We start from the raw sequence: 25,355 nt of genomic DNA on the forward strand, positions 1-25,355 counted from the left end.
ATGCATGTTACAATGACCATCACCTTATATTCTTATGATTAATACTTTTTTCTTCTTAATGATACATAAAATAATTGTGTATCTTACTATCAGTAATGGCATCTTAGATTTGAAGAAATATGGTAGTAGGAGATCTGTAGGATTTAATTCAGTAAGTGTTACCTGAGATTGTTTTAAATGATAGAAGGAACACAAAGAAACAGAGTAAAGGGTTGGATTTCAGTAATATAACTCAGTAAGTGACCTAGAGGGAAAAGGGGCTTGCATTATTCTATGGGGGATGTAAGAGGTAGTGTTTAAAATGCTTGAACACAGTTGAATAAGTGATCACATCCGTATAATGGTATCATTTGAACTTCTAGACATAGGCACATGCATGATTACTTATTTTGCAGTCTATCCGGATGCCCAGGAGGAAAAGCAAGTGCAGGCGGAGAGCTAAGTAACACTGCCTCTAGAAAATAGGAATGTTCCTTTAGAGCTAATATCCTCATCTGTAGAGCATTTGGAAACCCTTTATTTCAGTTTTTTATTTTGTTTTGGGTTTTTCGCTTGTTTTCTTTTTGGCTTAGCACCTTTCTGAAGAGGCTCAGGACAAAAGTATTTTTCTGTTATCTTTAAAGGTAAACTAGGGTGTCTTGGTGCCCTCCAGAGGACACTCTGAGATTCAACAGCGATAGTCTCATCTTTGAGGCACAGCATTGGTTGGAGATATAAACTGCTGTGATCTTGCTTGGAAAAAATATATTTTTTATTATTGATGTAAAATATGTTCCCTTATTTTTATCCTCTCTCCCTACCAGTCAAAATCCTAATTTATCTTTGCTATTCTTAGAAAATATGTTTTGACTGTTGATTTCTACTTTGTACCAACTTTGTTTTAGAAAATAAATTGGGATGATTTAGCCGCCAAAAAAGTGCCTGCACCATTTAAGCCGGTCATTCGAGATGAATTAGACGTGAGTAACTTTGCAGAAGAGTTCACAGAAATGGATCCCACTTATTCTCCTGCAGCCCTGCCCCAGAGCTCTGAGAAGCTGTTTCAGGTAATTTCCCAGCCTGTGCACATGTACATTGGCCATATGTCCTTTGAAAGAAAAGATTAAATTTCCCATATTGAAGTAGTTTTGTTGGCACCGTAAAAACAGGATTCTTTAATATCTTCTAAATTATTAAGTGCAGAAATATTGCAGATTGTTAACCGAAGCTTATAGTTTGCTCAATAGCAGATATTGTTGATGTGATTATTTTTGATATAAGGGAAGTTTTAATTTTATACCTGAAATTTTATTTTTGTTCAGACTCTTTTATAGAAAATACAATAATCTTTTATTTTACCTCTATTCATATTAAAAAATTTTTTCTTTATGCATATAGGGTCTCACTCCGATGACTGGAGTGCAGCAGTGCTGTCCTAGCTCACTGCAGCCTCAGACTCCTGGGCTCAATCCTCTCACCTTAGCCTCTGGGATAGCTGAGACCACAGGTGCAAACCAGCACACCCAGCTAATTTTTCTATTTTTTGCAGAGATAGGGTCTTGCTATGTTGCCTAAGCTGGTCTTGAACTCCTGGCCTCAAGTGACCCTCCTGCCTTGGCCTCCCAAAGTGCTGGAATTACAGGCATAAGCTACCACATCCAGCCTTGGCCTCCCAAAGTGCTGGGATTACAGGCATGAGCCACCACGTCCAGCAAAAAAAAAATTTTTTTTTTTTAAAAACAAGGTCTTACTCTGTCACCCAGGCTGGAGTGCAGTGGTATGATCATAGCTCGCTGCAGCCTTTAACTCCTTGGCTCAGGGGATCCTCTTGCCTCAGCCTCCTGAATAGCTGGGACCACAGGTACATGTCACCACACCCACCTAATGTAAAATTTTTTTTTTAGAAACAGGGTCTTACTTTGTTGCCTAAACTGGTCTTGAACTCTGGCCTCAAACGATCCTCCTGCCTTGGCCTCCCACAATATTACCTTATTCGTTACCTTCAGTAACTAATCTTAACTGCTAACTCTTTAAAAAGATTTAGATTTTTATTATATTTAGAAAAGGACATTTGTCACACAAGGTAAAATATTCTAACTATTAAATGGCATCAGAGCTTAGCTTCTTTGACCTCTGTAAGTATACCTTTAGTATGGCTTAATCTGGCCATCCAGACTGTGTCTTTTCTTCTTTGCTTATCACTGTCTAGTATGTGACTGGGCACTTACTGAACTTTTTTTTAAACGTTTGTTGATTAGTGAATGTTCTAACTTGAACGGATTAATCATCCATCTTTGTACCACTTGGCTGAGAGCATCATTCTGCCATTAGACTTTGTTCCTTTCCAAAACTCAATTTTAAATTTAATTATTCTGAAGATATTAATAAGAATCAAATAATTGCTAAATTAGAAACTAACTTTAATGAGACTTGCCATTTTTCCAATTTGAAAAACAATAGCATTTAAAGACCACTATGTGGCCGGATCTCGTGGCTCAGGCCTTTAATCCCAGCACTTTTGGAGGCTGAGGTGGGTTGATCACTTGAGGTCAGGGGTTCAAGACCAGTTCGAGACATGGTGAAACCCTGTCAGACATGGTGGCATGTGCCTGTAATCCCAGCTACTTGGGAGGCTGAGGCAGGAGAATGGCTTGAACGCAGGAGGCAGAAGTTGCAGTGAGCCAAGATCGCACCACTGCACTCCAGCCTGGGCAACAGAGCCAGACTCAGTCTCAAAAAAAAATAAAGACCACTTTGTTTAATACCTTGACTATATCCTTTTTTTGAGAAGTTAGTTATGTTTATAAACAAATTTTTATCAGCAAACCAGGAGAATTTCATCTATGAGTCTGATTTTGGGGGTGGAAAAGTGAAGAAGTCTTTTTCTACCTTTATTTTTGAATTGGTTTAGTTCTACCAGAAGATGGCATTATATCCTTCTGAACAGCATTTTTCAAATGATTTGAAATAACCTTGCATTTTAGATTGCAAATAGAATAAAATTAGACTCATCTCAACAAATATTTGAGTGTTTTTCTAAGAAAGCAAAAGTCATTACAATCTAATCTGTGTTAAACTGGAAAACTGCAAGTTGTTTTTCCTTATCTTTCTTTGTCTTGTTTTTAGGGCTATTCCTTTGTTGCTCCTTCCATCCTATTCAAGCGTAATGCAGCTGTCATAGACCCTCTTCAGTTTCACATGGGAGTTGAACGTCCTGGAGTGACAAATGTTGCCAGGAGTGCAATGATGAAGGTATATAGATGTGGTAACTTATATGACATATTTGTAGGTTTCGTGAGTGTTTAAATACCAACTCTAATTAATGTTCTCAAGTCTACTAATTCAACTAAAGTGCAATTTTAACAGTGGGATACAGCACTGTTTTCCCTAGAATATTAACGTCAAGTTGAATGAGCTTCTTTTTACAATTATAGAGAATCATGTATCTTAAATAATTGTGTAGATGAAAATAGAAATTACCTATAAAGTAAGATGAATTTTAGATTATAAATGTATTCTATTCCTGTTTATTAATATTAATGATTTTATTTTACTCTACAATTTTATTGATCCCTTGTGTATTACTGACATTTTCTGAAGTTAAATGATGTTGATTTCTTAACAGGACTCTCCATTCTATCAACACTATGACCTAGATTTGAAGGACAAACCACTGGGAGAAGGTAGTTTTTCAATTTGTCGGAAGTGCGTGCATAAAAAAAGTAACCAAGCTTTTGCAGTCAAAATAATCAGCAAAAGGTATGATCATTTATAATATAATATTATTTCTTATGTATTCATGAATTCTGTAAATTAAGAGATATTTATTTAAAATGAAACCAGTATTATATTGTAAGGCTTTTTTACCTATAGGTTTAACCACTTGGCTCATCAGTTGGTCCATTATATTTTTAGCTCTAATTGATATTTGCTGATAAAGTAATCCATTTTAGACATGCATCATAGTCTTATTTGCTTTTGAGTTTATCTAGAGAAAACGTCTTTGTGACAGTGACATATTTAATCAGCCTCACTTAGTGATTTTGGCAGCTGGTACCATTTCTACTAGTTGTGTATTTGAAATATTTTTCTCTAAAATTATTTAGCAAGCTACTGATAGCTTTGAGAGCCATCTAGTTGTTTTGGTAACTGATGATTATTGTTAAGATTGCATATTCTTATTGCTAAATTGTCAGGCAAATAGAGCATTCATTTCCTCATATGATTTGTACTTTTCTGACTCAGAAATAATAATTTTCTCCAGAATGTTACTTTTTCTGGTGTGTGGTATAATTCATTACTTTCATGGAAACCTCATTACGGTATATGGTAGCATGAATATTCTGAATGCACTGTAAATAAAACTAAATTAGTCTTGGGGCAGTACTGATGTAAAAGCTTTCTTGAAGAGACATGTGGGCGCTAAGTGTCTCATCTTGCAGGATGGAAGCCAATACTCAGAAGGAAATAACAGCTCTGAAACTCTGTGAAGGACACCCCAATATTGTGAAGTTGCATGAAGTTTTTCATGATCAGGTATCCTACTTTTTTTTTTTTTTCCTATGTGTACTAATTCACTTACAAGGTTGTACTTTTCACCAGTTTTGTTGGTGCTACTGGGTCAGAGTCAGGGATATAGAACATCACCCAACCACCAGAAAGGGCAGAGAAACCACCCTCCCAAACCCTCCCCAGCCACACACTGTTTCCCAACCCCAAATCAGGTTATCCCTTCACTTCTCATGCTTTTCTCACTCAGCAGTTACCACCTATGACAGGAAGATGGAGGGACAGGAGCTCAGTGGTGCAGTCACTAGCTACAATGTGCTTGTTGCCAATGCTGCTGCTACCCACCATAACTTAATCCTGGAATACTTCTCCGGACTCAGGAATTCTGAGCCTCCAACTTCCCTTTCACTTATAGAATAGAACTGAGAGAGTCTGGAGCCTAATTAATGCAAGCTAAAGGACAAATAGGAAGCAGAAAGCAAAGATACTCCTTTTATCTTCTAGCTCCAGGTGGTAAATTCTGCTGAGAACCCTGGCCAGATCATGCTGCCCCCTCTTCTGCTCTCAGTCTTGCTTTGCAACAGGAACTATGGGAGGACACCAATGCATCCAGTTCGTGTCTGCTAACCTCACACGTGACAAAAATTGCTCCATTACACTATTCTCTGCCCCCGAGACCAGGTGGGGTGATGCAGTCCTACTTAAGACAACTTGGAGGCACAAGAGAACGAACCAATCCTGAATGTGCTTTGTCCTAATTTTACCAATGAAGAAACTGAGATTTGGAATGGTCATAAAACTTGTCCAAGGTCACATAGCACGTCAATGGCGAAGCTAATAAGGAGAACCTGTACTCCAGTTCTGGGCTCTGTCTGCTGTGCTCTCATAATATCTGTGACCTAGGATCAATGGGGGCCAGTTCTCTACCACACTGAAATATCCTTGAGTGCTATTGCCAGGAATGATACATCATGGTGAGACCAGGCAGCAGCAGCAGTAGCACCATAGCCACAATAGCTGCTCCATTTATTGTCACATATCATGTGTGGTCTAGGTCCTGTACCAGGCACTCTGCATGTATTACCTTATTCAGTCCTTACCATAGGTCCATGAGGTGAGAAAATGGACACTCACAGAAGTTAAGTAACAGGTCTCACAGTTGGTAAGTGTGATAAGGCCGGGATCTGAATCCACACAGTCCAACTTCAGAGCCCAACAAGCTTTTACTTACTTTGCACTACTGCCTTAGGGAAGGCAGAATCACATCTGGCAGTAAGCATCCCAAAATGGCATCATCCTCTACTCACTCTTTGGTTCTTATAGTCAGAAAAGAAATGCCACTGAAGCAAGGACTCAGGGAACTGCTGTCCCTGATCCTCTACCTCCTCTTGCCTCATCAAGCCACTCAACACAAGAGGAGGTAATGAGTCCCCTGGCCACGAAGGTGCTTAAGAAGAGGCTCACTAGACAGTCTCCTGTTGAAGATGACATAGAGGAAATTGACATCATTCGAGGAATCAATGGATGATCTTAGATGCTCTCCTCCGGGTTAGCAACTGTGCCCCTAACTACATCCCAGAAAAGATATTTGATCTCTGACCTTCAGACTAACATCAGGTCCCACGAACAACATTTCTAATTTTTTATTTATGTCACAAATTAAGTAGATGTTTTGCTATTTATATATTCAGGAGTTACTAAAATATAAATTGTCACATGATGTAATCCTATACAAACTAGTATAAATACATTATCAATCTAATACGCGGTTGTAGTGTATCTTGGGTTTTCTCATAATGGTGGCACGGTTGCCTAGATTATCCTTGTATCCACTCTTTTCTTCAACTAATGGCTGAAACTGGTTATAGTGGGTCTTCATCCTTTGTGCAGTAGTGTAGTTCATTTTGTGTGCCATGATATGCGTTTCACATACTCCATGAGTTTGCTATTGCTGCTGCAACAAATCACCACAAACTTAAAACAATACAAATTTGTTATCCTGCAGTCTGGAGGTCAGAAGTCCAAAATCAGGCCCATTGGCTTAAAGTCAAGCTGTCACTAGGGCTGGTTCCCTCTTGAGCAGAACCAGGTGCACAGCAGGAGGTGAGCGGCAGGTGAGCCAGCATTAGCACCTGAGCTCCACCTTTTGGCAGATCAGCAACAGCATTAGATTCTCACTGGAGCACAAACCCTGTTGTGAACTGCGCATGGCGAAGGATCTGAGTTGCAGCACTCCTTATGAGAATCCAGTGCCTGTCCCACCCCACTACTGCCTCCCCTAGTCCGTGGAAAAATTGCCTTCCATGAAACCACTTCCTGGTGCCAAAAAAGTTGCAGGCCTGGCTCACGCCTGTAATTCCAGCACTTTGGGAAGGCGAGGCAGGTGGATCACTGGAGGTCAGGAGTTAGAGACCAGTCTGGCCAACATGGTGAGACCCTATCTCTACCAAAAAATACAAAAAATTAATCAGGCGTGGTGTTGTGCACCTGTAGTCCTAGCTACTCTGGAGGCTGAGGTGGGATAATCCGTTGAACCTGGGAGGCAGAGGTTGCAGTGAGCCAAGACTGCACCACTGCACTCTAGCCTGGGTGATAGAGTGAGACCCTGTCTCAAAAAAATAAGAAAAGAAAAGAAAACAAAATGTTGGGGACCACTGCTCTGAAGGCTCTAAGGGACAACCCATTTACTTGCCTTTTGTAGCTTCTAGACACCCCCCAACATTTCCTTGACTGTGAGCCTTTCATGCATCACTCTAAGATCTTGCCTCCAGGGTCTCATCTCATACTGCTAACTCTGATGAGTAATTCAGGATAATCTTGCATCTCAAGATCCTTAATTTACTAATCACATCTCAAAAGGCCCTTTTGCCATCCTTCTAAGGTAACGGCCACAGGTTCTGTACATTAGGACATGAACATCTTTGGAGGGCCATCATTCAAGCTCTACCACACATACATTTTCTCATTGTTAATCTGTATTTTATTGAAAAAGATACTAGAATTAATAAGATAAAGTAGCATCCCAAGATCATAAATAAATAATAGAATTGACTTTCAAATCCAGGTTGAACTCTAAATCTATTCTTACACCACTACGAGTATTGCCTTACATCTTTTTTAAAGCTCACCAGCCTATATTTGTAGCAGACCTGCAAGCTTGACTTTATCTGATGTAGAAACTCAGTTTGATGTCTAGTAGGCTGGGAGCAATTTTCTTTTTAGAAGGGTCGTTCACTCTACAATTTGTCTAATGTGTTCAGGATAATGTACTTACAATTATCTTTTTTATGAAGCAGTTTATTCTAAGTTTTGCTAATACAGAAAGAAACATTTTGTTTGTGAAGTGATGTTGGCCTTATAATGCATGGCACCTGAATTCAGTATATTGCCATGATATCTTTTTTTAAACCATTTGTGTTCATTTGAGAGCTGATTAAGTCCTTTCTTTTTTTCTTTTTTGAGCTAGGGTCTCACTCTGTCACCCAGGCTGGAGTGCAGTGGCGCAATGACGGCTCCCTGCAACCTTGACCTCCTGAGCTCAAGTGATTCTCCCACCTCAGCCTCCTGAGTAGCTGGGACTATAGGTGTGCACCACCATGTCTGGCTAATTTTTGTTATTATTTTTTGTAGAGATGAGGTCTCACTATGTTGCCCAGGCTGGTCTTGAGCTCCTGGGCTCAAGCAGTCCTCTCACCCTGGCCTCCAAAAGTGCTGGGATTATATAGCCCTTTGCTTTTTGATAGTTCCTTTGGAAATTATGCATTCTGACAGAAGAGGGCCAGGGGTGGGGAAGAAAAAGCATGGTAAACATATAATTTACAAAGTAATTATTAAGATAATACTACTGGGATTAAAGCAAAAACCCATAGTGAGTTATAGGTATTTGTAATGAATATTAACAGGAACCCTGAAACTAATCTGTTGAGTCCTAACAGGAGGTTCAGAATGACAATATCAAAGAATACCTTTTTAAACTTTTATGTTGTAATTTATTTGTAGAGACGGAGTCTCACTGTGTTGACCAAGCTGGTCTTGAACTCCTGACCTCAAGCAATCCTCCCACCTCAGCCTCCCAAAGTGCTGGGATTACAGGTGTGAGTCACTGAGCCCGTCCTCAATACCTTTTTTAAAAGATTAATTTACCATTGAATGGGTGTGCCAGGCTTCACGTGGGCAGTTGCCCATTCTACTCAGTCAGTATTCAGATTCTATATTATTTAAAGCAAGTGACTTCATATTATTGTCACGTTATTGTCAGCAGTTTAAAAAGAAAGATGTGTAAACTTGATAAGGGAGGGTTGGAATGGAATTCAAATGAAAGAATTAGCTGGGTGCAGTTGCACACCGATAGTCCCAGCTCATCAGGAGGCCTGAGATGAGAGAATCCCTTGAGCCCAGGAATTCAAGGGCAGATTTCTTTTTAGAGACTTCATCTCTTAAAACAAAACACTGCAAATGAAAGAATTCATCACAGAAGGGAAAAAGGATATACAGTATAAAGATTTCACTGCAGTACTTGAAATTTTCCATTACCAAAATAGAATTATAAAACAGCTACATTATCTTTCAGCTCTTTCCTCTAAGATACGAGGATTGCCACTGATTATTTTAACAAGGGATTATTTAAACGTGTTGGTGGTAGATAGTCAATAAATGTTTTATATGTTAATAGACTTCTGTGCTTCAGAAAGGCCCTCCACATTATTCTTTTTCTTTTCTAGCTTCACACATTTCTGGTGATGGAACTTCTGAATGGGGGAGAACTGTTTGAACGCATTAAGAGAAAGAAGCACTTCAGTGAGACGGAAGCCAGCTATATCATGAGGAAGCTTGTTTCAGCTGTCAGCCACATGCATGATGTTGGAGTGGTGCACAGAGATTTGAAACCTGAGGTACAAAATCACTTGATCTCTTATGTAATTCAATCTAGCATCATTATTAAAGATCTCCCAAACATGTGGGAAGTTTCTGGGGAGGTTTCCTTATTTTTTTACTTTTCAAAGCTGTAAAATAGATAATTGAAAATATGTTTCTTGGATTTTTTTTTCTTTTATATTTCAGTCTTAAATAAATTTGTCTTTGTTTATTTTTTGCCAGCGGATCATCTTGAGGTTATATTTGTAAGTGGGAGAGCCTTTTATGGAAAAAATACTTTATGCAACAATTGTGGACTAAAAATAGCAATGGAAATTTTTATAACAGAAAATAATATCTCTTACATATAATTTTAGAGGGTTTTTCCCAAATGATGTATTTTGAAAACTTATTTTTTACATTTGTAATCAAATTGGTTAGCTCATGAATAAAAATGTATATAATTGTATTCTAAATACTTAAAGAATTGTCTTGGTTTAATTAGTTATGCCATCTTTCTATGTGCTTTTCTATGATCGTGCTATAATATTTATAGAACTATATGTAGCAATGCAAAAGTAGCAGCTATTTATATATCTCCTCTTATGGAAGGCTAATAAAGAACATTCTCTTAGAATGATCCCTTTTTAGTATCAAAACTATGAAAATTCTCTCCTTTTAGAAAATCAACAAAATAATTAAAATTGAAAAACAAAAATCAATACTGTATAAAAAGATAATGATGACTCATCCTTTACCATATACAATATTATACATATTCTCTCCAAAATAGAACTTTAATTATCATGTGATTATAATACATTCTTGAGTATATATAAAATATTAACTTGTTTGATGTTCCTTTTGTGATTAAGCCACAAACGAATATTTCTCTAAAAGTGCTGTTTCTGCCTTTTACTTCAGTATCTTGAATTATTAGAAAAAGAGAATGTTTTCAAATGAAATTATTTTCTTCTCTACTTCACATGGAAAATAAAATTTTTAATGGAATTCTATGCATTAAAGTATATTTGGTTTATTCCTTTCATGTATTTAAACTTCTGTCTGTGTATTTTCTATTACCATTATTCACATTACTAGTAATTAATCAAAAGTAAATTCTGTTTTATTAACTTGCAACTATGATAGCTCCCCCCTGCTTCCTTCATCATAGTTCTCACTCTCCTACATAACGCCCACTGAAAATATGGTGCTCTGTACATTGGAGATTAGCTGTCTATTTTTAAATGTGAAAGCACACCACTTAAATGTTTTCTTGATAGACAAGGAACAAGCATGTAGTTTTTTTTAATTGAAAAGATCTGTTCCATGACTGTATAGAATTCATTTTCACATGTTTTATTCTTTGATAACTGGCCATCTGTCACCTCATGAGTCTCAAATGAGGCAACTGTCCTCTCTTGCAGAATTTAGATTTGCATTCCTCCTTTCCTGATAAAAAGATACTTATGTAGCTTAATTCTTCTTATTTATTATAAGGCTTTTCTTTGAAATACTCACTTGAAATGGGGCAGAACTGTCAGATTATTTAGGACATTCTACTACAATTATAGTTCTAAATCAAACTAGATTTTGGAGAAATGAAAATGTACCTTTGAACTAACATTTTCATAATAAAATGTCTTTCACTTTGACTTTTAAATGGCAGTATATATTATTTCTAAACTAAAAGTTTAGTATTTTTCCCATGTGCACTTTAAGGTCTGATTATCTTTCTTTTGGTAGGAAGCTATGTGGATTCATTTTCTGCATAGGCAGAATCGTAAGTCTAGGTAAGAGTCAGATAAATTTAGAGGCTGGCTGACATTCTTAGTAAGCTGCCTTGTGTTTTTTAAACTTGTCCCATACTCTTCTGAGATTAAGAAAAGTTACATACATCAAATTTGTTTCAGGCAGAACTTGAGATGAGGATAAAAGGGGATTGAATGGTTACTTCTCACCATTGCTGACTAGGCACACCCTCCTCCATGTAGAACTGTCTGTAACTTTGAACTTTGAGAGAAGAGGTAGGCAAGTGAGCAGTGTTTCTCAATTTTACATATTCAGGATAGGAGGAGTGGATTAAAGTCACCAAATTAAAGTGATTGCCACGTCCTCTCACTTCGTCCGCTTTAAGAACTGAAATTGGCTGAGCGCGGTGGCTCATGCCTGTAATCCCAGCACTTTGGGAGGCTGAGGCAGGCGGATCACTTGAGGACAGGAGTTTGAGACCAGTCTGGACAATATGGCAAAACCCCATCTCTGTTAAAAATACAAAAAAAATATTAGCCAGGCATGGTGGCAGGCGTCTGTAATCCCAGGTACTTGGGAGTCTGAGGCACCAGAATCACCTGAATCCAGGAGGTGAAGGTTGCAGTGAGCCGAGATTGCACTACTGCACGCAGACAGAGCAAGACTGTCTCAAAAAAAAAAAAAAAAAAAAGAACTAAAATCAGGGAAGCCCTTTTCCAGTCTTAATATAGAATAAACATAGTCATTTCCAAAGACTTAGCAGGGTCAATGAAGATGAGGCCAGCTGTGGTTCATTCAGTTGTTCTGTGTGGACAGTGCTTTGCACTGCAAAGGGGCTCAGGTGTTACTTGCTGAAAGACTTCTCCCAAGCACACATCCATCAACCCCGGCTGTGACTTCAATGTCACAAATTCATGATTAAACACTGTATGCTAGAAAATTTAAGACAATTTTTAGTTAATATTTTTGTTTTTCTTTCCACCCACTTTATTCATTTTCAGATGGAAGGCTTAGGAGATTTTTTTTCTTTGCATCAGTGATACCTTCTATAATGTGTTTTATTTCAGCTAGAATAGCATTAACAAAGCAAATGATGTTCCAGAGCTGGGAATAATTTAATGACTATGAAGGTATAGTGGATTTTGTTAGGATGCCTAAAGACGATATAATCAGAGTTCGCTTACTTTCAGTACTAGCTTAATGTACTTATTAAAATAATTTGTGCATCAGTAAGTATTTATTAATCATGTGATAAATACAAAAGTAGTACTACAGAGTCTTAGTGATCAAGAAGCCTTGGTGGATGAATGATTCAAAATAATAATGTTTTCTGAATATTTGAGGGATAATATCCCTAAGTATCAAAATATGTTTAAGTATTAGCTGTTGGAGAAAATATTTCTGAAATGTAATGGATATCTCCACCATGTCGTCTTCAGTAGGCAATACTAGATATTATATAGCTATTTTATTTATGACTTTGTTCAATGAACACATATTTACCAAAGCACCTACTCTATGTCTGTGCCAGGCCCTGGGGTAGGGTCAAAAATAAGGTAGACACAGAGTCCCTGTCCTTATGGAACTATGACACAATGGGGATGAAGACATTAAACTAACAATACAGAGGTGGTAAGTCCCAGAAAGGAAAAGTAAATAGGCTTAGGAAAAAATATTAAAAGTTTTCACTTCAGTTTGGTAGGATGGTTAGGAAGGTATCTCTAAATGAGGAGTAGATGAGAGGAGGTAGGTTGGTGGAGGAAGCAGAAGACAAACACGAGCAGAGGGAAAAGCTTAGACAAAGGGTCTGACATCAGAAGAGGCATGGTGCAGTTGAAAATGTTTCACATGACATGGTAAAATTGAAATAATACCAAAAAGCATCAGGCAGAGAGCAGTAATGCACTGATGTCCCGCCCTCCAGCCTCCCCATGAGACCTCTCTGCACATGAATTAACTATCAATATACAAAGTATTACATAAATAGGACCAGCAAATCCCAAGACATGTCTAGTGAGAAACTAATGTAAGCATTGATATCTTGCAGAATTTATTGTTCACCGATGAAAATGACAATTTGGAAATTAAAATAATTGATTTTGGGTTTGCACGGCTAAAGCCACCGGATAATCAGCCCCTGAAGACTCCATGCTTCACCCTTCATTACGCAGCCCCAGAGCTCTTGAATCAGAACGGCTACGATGAGTCCTGTGACCTGTGGAGCTTGGGTGTCATTTTGGTGAGTCCTTTTCAATACAGTCATTAAACCTGCTCATTTCTTCGGTGTCCTCTGTCCTTATCTCGCTCTTCACTGTTTCCTTACATTCATGAAATAATTGGCAAAGTGGTTTCTTTTCTGTACAGCCAATTAGAGGCCTGATCGAATAGTATTTCCCTGTCTTAAAACTTATATTAGAGAACATATAGGAATTTCTATGTTGGTTTATTTTGAAATATTTAAGTTAGCTGTGTTTTATATCAATGAGAGTTAAAGGAACTATAGTATATATGTTTAAAGACACATATTGGACATAATGTGAAAATAGCAAAGTGATTCATAAATAGAAAAACATTTTTAAAAAACTATTCTGTGAAGTTTCAGACTAAAATGTAGTTAAAGAATACCATTTAGGCTAAATTAACAAATAAATAGATAAAATTAGAAGTATTTCTACTACGTAACTTAAAGTAATGTGAGCATGCTTTTCACAAAATGTCCTTGGCTGCTGTGATTAGAAACAGAACATTAAACTAGAAAAATCTTGTGTTTTTTTCTCCAAATATCATTACTTTTTCTGCATATAATTTGTAATGCATGATCTTGGGAAATTTTCAGACAGTACAGAAAGAAGGAACAAGGTGAAAATTACTCATAATCTTCTCATTGAGGGATGATATACCTCAAGCTCTCTCTCTCCCTTCAGCCCCTCCTCTCCTGTAGATATGCAGGCTTTACATCTTTCCACATGTTTTCTATACATATTTGAATTTTTTAACAAATAAGATTATATTATACCTGTATTTTGAGTCTCTGAAACTTATTTAACCATTTATTTACTAATAAGCAGTTAGCATTTTTTTCATTTTTTCACTAATTATAAGCTACACAAATGAATATTTTTTTATATATGTTTGTGTTTTTCTCACTATTTCCTTAGGATAGATTCCCAGAAGAAGGGTATACACAACTTTCCTCTAACAAGTGTGCCTAGATTTCCTTCTAAAAGGTTTAACAGATTATGTTCTCATCAACTGTATGGGAGTACATTGGCTGTCCATTTTCATCTGAAATGATATCCCATTGTGATTTTTTTTTTTTTTTTTTGGAGACAGAGTCTCGCTCTGTGTCCCAGGCTGGAGTGCAGTGGCACGACCTTGGCTCACTGCAACCTCCGCCTCCCGGATTCAAGCGATTCTCCTGCCTCAGCCTCCCGCGTAGCTGGAATTACAAGTGTGCACCACCACGCCTGGCTAATTTTTGTATTTTTAGTAGAGACGAGGTTTCACCATGTTGGTCTCAAACTCCTGACCTCAGGCGATGCTCCTACCTTGGCCTCCCAGAGTGCTGGGATTACAGGCGTGAGCCACTGTGACCGTCCTCTTTTATGAATTGCTCTTTACGAGCTTTGCCCATTTTCCTATGGGGAGATTTTTCATACTGCATTTTAAAGCTCTATTAAATTCTTTCATTCTTTGACATTAATATTGGAAATGTTTTTTCTGGTATGTCACTTGTTTTAAAAATTTGTTTATGGTAATATGGGATTTTGATTTTGTTTTTAGAAGGATTTAAACAGAGAAGATTCTTAAATGTCTGTGTAGTAAGATATGTCAGCCTTTTTCTTTATGATATCTGGCTTTGATGTCAGATTGTCACTCCACTCCTATGCCCAACCCAAGTTTATAAAAATATTCTCCTAAATTTTTCTCTAGAATTATTTTATGTTTATACTTAAATCTGGGATTTATTTTGGTGTCAGTTGTTTTCCCCCAATGAGTAGTCACTTGTCCCTGCAGGATGGTTCTTTTATTTTTAAGTTTTATATAGTTTTTATCTCATTGGTTTTCAGTCATCATTTATAATTTTCAAACTAAACTTACATATTTGTGAATAACATTTTAAACAAAAATAAACTGACTTATAGATCTGAGTTTCATTGAAGGACTTAAATTGAAGACATTTTTGTTAGTAGCATGTCTTAAAGATTAATCTAAATAAAAAAGAGACTTTCATTTTTAGTAATAGTAATTTCTTTTCTCTTGCAAAAGGCCAATTATGTCCATCAAGCTCTTTAAGGTTTTAAAAGGCAGTCTTTTTTTTTTTTTTGAGTCTCACTCTGTCACCCAGGTTGGAGTGCAGTGGCTCGATCTCGGCTCACTGCATGTTCCGCCTCCCAGGTTCACGCAATTCTCCTGCCTCAGCCTCCCAAGTAGCTGGGACTACAGGCGCCCGCCACCATGCCCGGCTAATTTTTTGTATGTTTAGTAGAGATGGGGTTTCACCGTGTTAGCCAGGATGATCTTAATCTCCTGACCTCATGATCCGCCCGCCTCGCCTCCCAAAGTGCTGAGATTACAGGCGTGAGCCACCGCACCCGGCCTAAAAGGCAGTCTTAAACATGCAGCAAGGTGTTTTGGAGCCTCTGAATTCCTTAACTATAGAAATAACTTTGTGTAATGACATGGATGGAAGCCGTGCTTCTCTCTAATTGTCAAATGATATCACAGGATAATTACAATATCCAGTCTGTGGGAAGTTCTACTGAACAAACAACCCAGTTTCTTTAACAAATAAATGGTAAGAAAAGGTAAACTGAGAACTTACAGATGAAAAGACACATAAGAAACAATATTTGCATCTTACCAAAATCCTGATTCAAGCACTTTCTAATTTAGATTCTGGTTTATTTTTGTTTGTTTGTTTTCTTTGCGATAGTCTCCCTCTGTCGCCCAGGCTGGAGTGCAGTGGCACCATCATAGCTCACTGCAGGCTCAAGTGATCCTCCTACCTCAGCCTCCTGAGTAGCTGGGACCATAGGCACATGTCACTTTACCGCAGCTAATTTTTTTTTTTTAATAGAAACAAAGTATTGCTTTGTTGCCCAGGCTGGTCTCAAATTCCTAGCTTCAAGTGATCGTCCCGCCTCGGCCTCTCAAAATTCTAGGATTACAAGCATGAGCCATAGTGCCTAGCTTAATTTAAATTCTATTTATTAAATTCAAATTAAGTGTAATTCATATAAATCTAATTTATATACTCTATATCACCACAGCTAGGGAAATTTGAATATTGATTAGATGTTGAATAATACAAAGGAATTACTACTAATTTTTTTTAGATGTGATACTGGCATTGTGGTTGTAATTTTAAAAGTGCTTGCGTTTTATGGTCAGACACCGTCTGTAATCCCAGCACTTTGGGAGGCCAAGGTAGGAAGATTGTTTAAGCCTAGGAGCTCAAGACCAGCTAGGGCAACACAGTGGTACCCAGTCTCTAAAAGAGAAGAAAAAAATTTTTAATTAGCTGGGCATGGTGGCTTATGCCAATAGTACCAGCTACTTGGGAGGCTGAGGTGAGAGGATCACTTGAGCCCAGAGGTTGAGACTACAGTGAGCCGTGATCATGCTACCACACTCCACACTGGGTGACAGAGCAAGACCCTGTCTCCAAAAAACAAAAGTCCTTGCTTTTTAGAGGTACATGATAAAATACTTAACAGATGAAAATGAACAAAAATAATATCTTCATTAAACTATCAGAAAAAAAGAGTGCTTTGCTAACTTTTCCATATAAGTGAATGCATATCTAGATACAAAGGCTGTCTTATCCCATAAGAAGCACAAAATTTGTTTGAAGTCTCCTAATTTGTTTTAGAAATAAATGGAAATTTCATATTTTACATCTAATAAACATGTATGTGGATATTTTAAAATGAAAACAAGTTATATTGTCCTCATTGAATAAAATAAATACTCCAGGAATATACATCATGTAGTATTATGAGGTTTTGATTACAACCCATTATACCTGATGGATATACAATCCCTGTCTGAAATGTATAGGACTTTAATAAAAATAGAGCTTACATGGTAATATTAATCTGCTTAGGTTGCTGTAACAGAATACCACAAACTAGGCAGCTTAAACAACAGAAATTTATTTTCTCACAGTTCTTGATGCTGGGTAGTCTTAAGATCCAGGTGCCAGCAGGATTGGTGTCTGGTGAGGGCCCTCTCCTTGGGTTACAGATGGCCACCTGCTTGCTGTGTCTGCACACAGCCTTTCCTTGGTCTGCACACTCACAAAGAGCATGTGTCTGTCCCTTTAAGGATACTAATTCTCTTGGATTAGGGGCCTACCCATATAACCTCATTTAACCTTCGTTACCGCCCTAAAGGCCCTGTCTCCAACTACAGTCAAATGGAGAGCTGGGGCTTCAACATATGAATCCCCAGGGGCGGGAGGAGAACACAAACGTTCAGTCCACAGCACACAGTATTTAGAGAAAGTAGGATACAATATATAACATACCTGTGAGGTGTCATAAAATTTTGTTTAAAGTGTTTTGTTCTCAGGACCTTATTTTTTTATTTTTTCCCAATATTTTATTTTGAAAATTTTAAAGCTAGAGAAAATGTGAGAGAATAGTACTATGAACATCTGACATTTTGCTGCATTTCCTTTTTCTTTCTAATTATTTCTAGTGTGCATGCTGTCTCTGTATGTATGTGTATATGTATGTATGTGAGTATAATACATATATACAGACATACATGTATATATGTAGATATAGAGCTATACCTTGCTATACCATTTGCAAACAATTTGCAGACACAAAGTTATCCTTAACAGATATTTCTAGATAATCAACTAAAATTTTAAGAGCTTGGAACTGAGAGGATCCTAAAGTTTGTTTAATTCTACCTCTTCCAGAAAAGGGATCTTTTCTATTATCACCAATTTCCTCTTCAGTACTTCCAAAGTTGGAAAGTTAGTTTTTTCACCCAACAACCTGTTGCATTATTACATGCCAGAAAGCAAGAAAACTTTATTTATAAAGATTGGTTTCTTTTCTTTTCTTTTTTTTTTTTTTTGAGACAAGATCCTGCTCTGTTGCCCAGGCTGAAGGGCAGTTGCACGTTCATGACTCGCTGCAGCCTCGACCTCCCAGGCTGAGGTGATCCTCTTGCTTCAGTCTCCCGAGTAGCTGGGATTACAGGCACATACTACCATGTCCAGCTAATTTTTGTATTTTTTGTAGAGGTGGGGTTTTGCCATGTTGCCCAGGCTGGTGTCAAACTCCTGGGCTCAAGCAGTCTGCCCACCTCAGCCTCCCAAAGTTCTGGGATTGCGGGTGTGAGCCACCGTTCCCTGCCCTGCTTTCTTATATTTAGCCACAACTATACCTGTTAAGAAGTGGGGCAGGACAAAGAAGTAGAGCAGACTTTAGCAAACTATTTGGCAGTATCTACTGAACATATGCAGACCAAATAACCCAGCAATTCCAATTCAGGAATATATCCAACAGAAATATGTATATTTCTGTAACAAAGACATGTATAAGAAGATATATAACAGCATGATTCAAAATTCCCCATGCTGGAAACAACCCAATGTTCATCAACAATAGAAGGATATTTTAAAGAGAGGATGCTGGGAAGACAGTGCAGTAGGAAGCACCAGGAATCTGTCTCACCACCAACTGCAGTGGCAGAATCTCTCTGACGTAACTATTTTGGAACTCTGAAGTCCATTGAAAGTTTTCAGCTTCCAGGGAAAGGCTTGGACAGTAAAGTGCAGTTAATTTTGGTCAATTTTAGCTCTTAGCACAGTATAGGTTGAGTATCCCTTACTTGAAATGCTTGGGACCAGAGGTATTTTGGATTTCGGATTTCTTTGAATTGCGGCATATTTACAGAATATGTACTGGTTGAGCGTCCCTAATCTGAAAATCCAAAATGCAAAGTGCTCCGGTGAGCATTTCCATTGAGTATGTTGGCGCTCAAAAAGTTTGTTTTGGGAGCATTTTGGATTTCGGATTTATGGGTTAGGGATGCTCAACTTATAGCAGCCACCCATTCCCGACCCTCAACCCTGTAGCAGACAGCCATGCACATATTCCTAAAACAACCTACACACAGCTTGTGGGAGCCAGGATGGGCAAAAAGGACCTTGTCCTCCAAATGTAGAGGATCTGTGATCTGAATTGCTGTAATTGCTGCTTCTCATTATAGAGGTGCAAAGAAGCAGTGGTCATTGCTGTGCCTGCCACCATTACTGCAAGCCCCTCCTCCTCCTCCTCTGGGTGAAGTGATATCCAGGGGTACTTAAAGGACCAGTCCGCCTTTTTCCTTTCTTCATTTTTTCTCTTTTTTCCCTTTGGGAGCCAGACATTCAGTACTCATACATTCCAAAGCAACTGCTTATACACAGAAAATTAGAAAGCTACCAAGCATGCCCACGCAAAGCCACAGGCTCATCAAAGACCTGAGAAGACCTTGAGGTTGTACTTCATGCTGATCCTCAGCACAGAGACAGCCTATAACAATCAAAAAACAAACAGCAATAAACAAAAGCAAATTTAAAAAAAAAAAAAAGCAAGCAAACCCTCAGGAAGAATGAGAATTTTGATTCCCAGAGATATCACGTCATTAAGTTCAAGGTCCCATTTTCACAAGAATCACAAGGTATATAAAGAAACAGGAAAGTATGGCCCACTCAAAGGAAAAAATAACAGAAACTGTTCCTGAAAAAGGCCTCGCGATAAATTCGCCTAGACAAAGTCTTAAAACAACTGTGTTAAAGACATCGAAAGACCTAAAGGAGTATGTGGAGAACATCAAGACAAAATGTATGAACAAAATGGAAATAACAGTAAAGAGATGGAAAACCTGAAAAGAAAATGAAAAGGAATTCTGGAGCTGAAAAGTACAGTAACTAAAATGAAAAATTCAGTAGAGGGTTTCAGAGGCAGATTTGGCAGGCAGAAGAAGGAATCAGTGAAATTGAAGTTAGGACAATTAAAATTATTGAGTGTGAGGAACAGACAGAAAAATGAAAAAAGCGAACAGAGCCTAAGGGGACCGTAGGATGCCATCAAGAGGATCAACGTATGCACTGTCGGAGGTTCAGAAGGAGAAGAGAGAAAAAGGGACAGAGAATATTGGAAGAAGTATTCTATTGGAAATTAGTTTTGGTGGAAAACTTTCCAATTTTGATGAAAGATAATATAAACATCTAAGAAACTCAACAAACTTCAAGTAAGACTAACTGAAAGAGACCCACACTGAAACACATTATAATGAAATGCCTGTAATCCCAGCACTTTGGGTGGCCATGGTGGGCTGCTCACTTGAGGTCAGGAGTTCAAGACCACCTTGGCCAACATGGCGAAACCCCATCTCTACTAAAAATACACAAATTAGCCAGGTGTGGTGGTGCACACCTGTAATCCCAGCTACTCGGGAGGCTGAGGCAGGAGAAGCACTTGAACCTGGGAGGCAGAGGTTTCAGTGAGCTGAGATCATGACAGAGTGGTGACAGAGTGAGACTCTGTCTCCAAAAAAAAAAATAGAACCTTGAAAGCAACAAGAGAAAAGGGATCCACATATGCAAGTGATCTTCAGTTAGATCATCAGCAAATTTCTCATCAGAAAGTTTGGAGACTAGAAGGCAGTGGAGTGATACATTCAAAGCACTAAAAGGAAAAAAAAACTGTCAACCAAGAATCCTATCTCTGACAAAGCTGTCCTTCAAAGGTGAGGGAGAAGTTAAGATTTATTTCTAGATCCATAAAAAGCTGAGGGAGTTCATTACTTCATTACCACTAACGCCGCCCTGTAAGAAATGCTCAAGGGAGTCCTGCAGGCTGACAAGAAAGGACACCAGACAGTTAATTCAAAGCCTTGTGAAGAAATAAAGATGTCAATAAAGGTAAATACATGGCCAGTTGTAAAAAGCTAGCATTATTGTGACAACAGTTTATAACTTCACTTTTTGTTTTCTGCATGACATAAGAGACGAATGCGTTTAAAAGAATTATCAGTTTGTTTTGGGGCACACAATGTATAAAGATGTATTTTTGTAACATAAACAACCAAAAGAAGTTGGGTAGAACTGTTAGAGGAGCAGAGGTTTTTATACATTATTAAAGTTAAACTGATATAAATTCAAGTTAGAGTGTTATAACTTTAGGATGGTAAATGTAATCCCTTGGAAACCACAAAGAAAATAGCTATAGAATGTATACAAAAAGAAAAGAGGAATTTAAATGTTTTATTACAAAAAAATAAACTAAACATAAAAGAAGGCAGTAATGCAGAATATGAAGGACAAAAAAGCTGTCGAGTATATGGAAAACAAATAGCAAAATGACAAGTTAGTTCCTTTTTATCAGGAATTACTTTAAATGCAAATGGATTAAACTCTAATCAAAGGACAAAGATTGGTATAATGGATTTAAAAACATGATTAACTATATGCTATCTGCAAAAGAATCACTTTAGATCCAAAGATACAAATAGATTGCAAGTGAAACTATGGGAAAAGATACTCCGTGCAAATAGTAACCAAAAGAGATCAAGGCTGTATGCAGTGGCTCATGCCTGTAATCCCAATACTTTGAGAGGCAAAGACGGGCGGGTCGCATGAGGTCGGAAGTTCGAGACCAGCCCGGCCAACATGGTGAAACCCCGTCTCTACTAAAAATACAAAAATTATCCAGGCTTGGCAGTGTGTGCCTGTAATCCCAGCTACTCGAGAGGCTGAGGCAGGAGAATCACTTGAACTCAGGAGGCAGAGGTTGCAGTGAGTCAAGATCGTGCCATTGCACTCTGGCCTGGGTGACAAAAGCGAAACTCCGTCTCAGAAACAAACAAACAAAAAGGAGATCAGGAGTGGCTACACTAAAATAGCTCACTGCAACCTCTGCCTCCTGGATTCAGGCAATTCTCATGCCTCAGCCTCCCAAGTAGCTGGGATTATAGGCGCATACCATGACACCCAGATAATTTTTGTATTTTTAGTAGAGATAGGGTTTCGCCATATTGGCCACAGTGGTGTCAAACTCCTGGCCTCAAGCAATCTGCCCGCCTCAGCCTCCCAAAGTGCTGGGATTACAGGCATGAGCCACCACTCCCAGCCACCAAATAGACTTTAAATCAAAAAAGTTTACAAGAGGCTGGACGTGGTGGCTCACAGCTGTAATCCCAGCACTTTGGAGGCTGAGGCAGGAGGATCACTTGAGCCCAGGAGTTTGAGACTAGCCTGGACAACATAATGAGACCTCATTTCTACAAAATATTTAAAAATTAGCCAGATACAGTAGCATGTGCATATAGTCCCAGATACTCAGAAGGCTGAGGTGGGAGGATCTCTCAAGCTTGGGGAGGTCACAGCTGCAATGAGTCATGATTATGCCACTGCACTCCGACCTTGGCAACAGAGTGAGACCTTGTCTCAAAAAAAAAGAAAAGTTTACAAAAGACAAAGAGGGTCACAGGGTCCTCATATATTAATAAAATATCCAATTCAACAGGAAGACATAACAGTTACAAACACTCGGCCGGGTGCGGTGGCTCAAGCCTGTAATCCCAGCACTTTGGGAGGCCGAGACGGGCAGATCACGAGGTCAGGAGATCCAGACCATCCTGGCTGACACGGTGAAACCCCGTCTCTACTTTAAAAATACAAAAAACTAGCCGGGCGAGGTGGCAGCGCCTGTAGTCCCAGCTACTCGGGAGGCTGAGGCAGGAGAATGGCGTGAACCCGGGAGGCGGAGCTTGCAGTGAGCTGAGATCCGGCCACTGCACTCCAGCCTGGGCGGCAGAGCGAGACTCCGTCTCAAAAAAAAAAAAAAAAAAAAAAAAAAAAACAGTTACAAACACTTGTACACCTAATGACAGACCAGTAAAGTACATGATGCAAAAACTGACAGAACTGAAGGGAGAAGTAGACAGTCCTGTAATAATTATTGGAGACTTCAATACCCCACTCTCAATAATGGATAAAACAACTAGACAGAAGATAAGTAAGCAAATAGAGGACTTAACCAACTAGATCTAATGGACACATACAGAGTTAAAATGTGGAAGCAATCTGAGTTTCCATGGATAGATGATAGACAAGCAAAATGTGCTGTATACATACACTGGAATATTATTCAGCCTTGAAAAGGGAGGAAATTCTCACATATACAACAACATTATTATTAAGGATATTATGCTAAAGAAGGAAGCCAGTTAGAAAAAGACAAATACTGTATGTTCAGAAAAGATACTTAGGGTGTTCGAAATCATAGAGACAAAAAGTAAAATGGTAGTTGCCGGGGTTGTGGGGGAAAGGAGAATGGGGAGTTAGTATTTAATGGGTATAGAGTTTTAGTTTTACAAGATGAAAAGAGTTCTAGAGATGGATGGTGATGATGAAGATATTTAATACCATCAAACTATACACTTAAAAATGGTTAACATGGTACATTTTGTTAAGTGTATTTTAACACAATGAAAACTTAGGAGTGGAGAGAAAGATATTCTATTCTTTGTTCCCCAGAAAGTGAAACCTGAAGCTAATACTTATGTCATATTATGTTATTAAAGAGCATAATCCCAAGGGTGCAGGGGTGAGGAAAAGAGAGCAGAGCATGTACTACTGGGCTGGCCACGTGTCGTCAACAAGTGCAGTTGATCACTTGAGCTCATGGAACAGACCTCTGAGCAGAGCCAGGAAGCATGAGTTCTGTAAGTGGGTCATGCACCCATGGAATCTAGATACGGGGGACCTGGACCCATCAGCCATTGGTTCTGCACAGCTCTCAGAGACAGCACCCCGACCCCCAAGGTATTATCCTGAGCCAGCTGGTATCTTTGCTGAGTCTGTCATGTTCTACAGGCCAGCTGCACTTAAGTGAACCATCTGTCAACCAGACTCATCAGTTGATCATGGGGAACCTCCTTCAGTGAGGCCATAGTGTGAGTTAAGGAAGAAGTGTTATTGCAACCAAGACAGGTGACATGCATGTAAGCATCTCATTTACTCATGCCTTCTGGACTCATGCCCAGGGCAGATTCTGAGTGTGCCATTTCCATAGTGCATTGGTTTGTTGCTGTACCTACCTGACTTGGTGAATCAAGGCATCTGCTGATCTTAGCACATGATGCACTGCTCTTGGGATTGCATGTTGAGGCACTCAGAGCCTGCCAGGATCTGGTAACATCTTAGGAGCTGTTATTTGGAGAATAGTTCTCTGCCCCAGAAGGCCCCACCTTACACCAGAAAACTTCAGGTCTGCTCTGAGGCACTCCTGTTGTGGCGGCGAGAGAGTCTCATCTTTCGCAGATACCTGTAGTACAATCAGAGCAACTGAATCCTATGGCTTAAGTAGCGTCCTGCTAATTGACAGGATTGGACCTATAACAAAAGCCTATGCTAGGCCCCACTTGAAACAGGTAGCCTTCCGAGTCACTTGATAAATTTCTTAGAGCAGTATTCTCAAGTGCAACATATGCTACCTCCAAAATACAAAGAAGCCCACTAAGTTCTATTCCTATTTCTTAGTGGTACAAGGTACAGTAGGTTGTCTTTTAGAGGAGGTTGTTTCATTATGCCCCTGACCACTGAAGTCCTAGTTTTCTGCTCTGCAAAATGAGAATTATATCATTCCACTTCTGGGGAATGAGGAAAATACCCTATAATGATACCTAATCGCATTAACAGGACTAACTTTGCTCTGCTTTCCTTTCTTTCTTTCACTATAGATATTAGAAGAGCTTTTGTTCCATGTTTGGGGAGGTAAACTTGCAGCTAGAAAGGCAAGACGTAGGGAAACTACATTCTATTCAATGGCAAGCGTCAGGGAAATAGGATTCTAGAAACTTAGGGAAAAGGAGTGGAATTCCTGGCATCCGAGGAAAGAGTGGGGGATCTGGAACACATGTGACACAAGTTCCACAGACTCATCAGAGCTGTCATTTGGTGGCATCCCTGTTTAATCAAGACCACAGTACAGTCTCTATCATATCACTGTCTTAAGTATTCTCAAAGAGTTCTTACTCGTTCAGGAAATAAGCATGGGATAGCAAATTCTGGCACTATGCAAGGTTCGGGGATACAGTGATACATAAGACATAGTTCTGCTTCTAGGGAGCTCATGGTTTAGCAATGTGGACAGTTGTATTGAGTTACCCCACAAAGTGATAGCGCATCTACAGGTGTGCACACCAGTTCAGTGGCTGATAGCTCTGTGGATACAGGAGTGGAGGAT

The 25,355-nt window shown here is 38.8% G+C and overlaps 1 protein-coding gene across 4 annotated transcripts in view; it reads left to right on the forward strand.

The window, feature by feature from the left end:
• Nucleotides 1–25,355, forward strand: part of RPS6KA5 (ribosomal protein S6 kinase A5) — a 201,680-nt gene that overhangs the window by 167,236 nt on the left and 9,089 nt on the right. For all 4 annotated transcript variants that reach the window (XM_050799047.1, XM_050799048.1, XM_050799049.1 and 1 more), the window contains 6 exons: nucleotides 885–1,046; nucleotides 3,106–3,231; nucleotides 3,605–3,738; nucleotides 4,422–4,515; nucleotides 9,210–9,380; nucleotides 13,142–13,333. In XM_050799047.1, coding sequence (XP_050655004.1) covers nucleotides 885–1,046; nucleotides 3,106–3,231; nucleotides 3,605–3,738; nucleotides 4,422–4,515; nucleotides 9,210–9,380; nucleotides 13,142–13,333 — 879 coding nt within the window. The remainder of the gene's footprint in view (nucleotides 1–884; nucleotides 1,047–3,105; nucleotides 3,232–3,604; nucleotides 3,739–4,421; nucleotides 4,516–9,209; nucleotides 9,381–13,141; nucleotides 13,334–25,355) is intronic.

The sequence above is a fragment of the Macaca thibetana genome, chromosome 7 (genome assembly GCF_024542745.1).
Source record: "Macaca thibetana thibetana isolate TM-01 chromosome 7, ASM2454274v1, whole genome shotgun sequence".
Taxonomy (NCBI): domain Eukaryota; kingdom Metazoa; phylum Chordata; class Mammalia; order Primates; family Cercopithecidae; genus Macaca; species Macaca thibetana.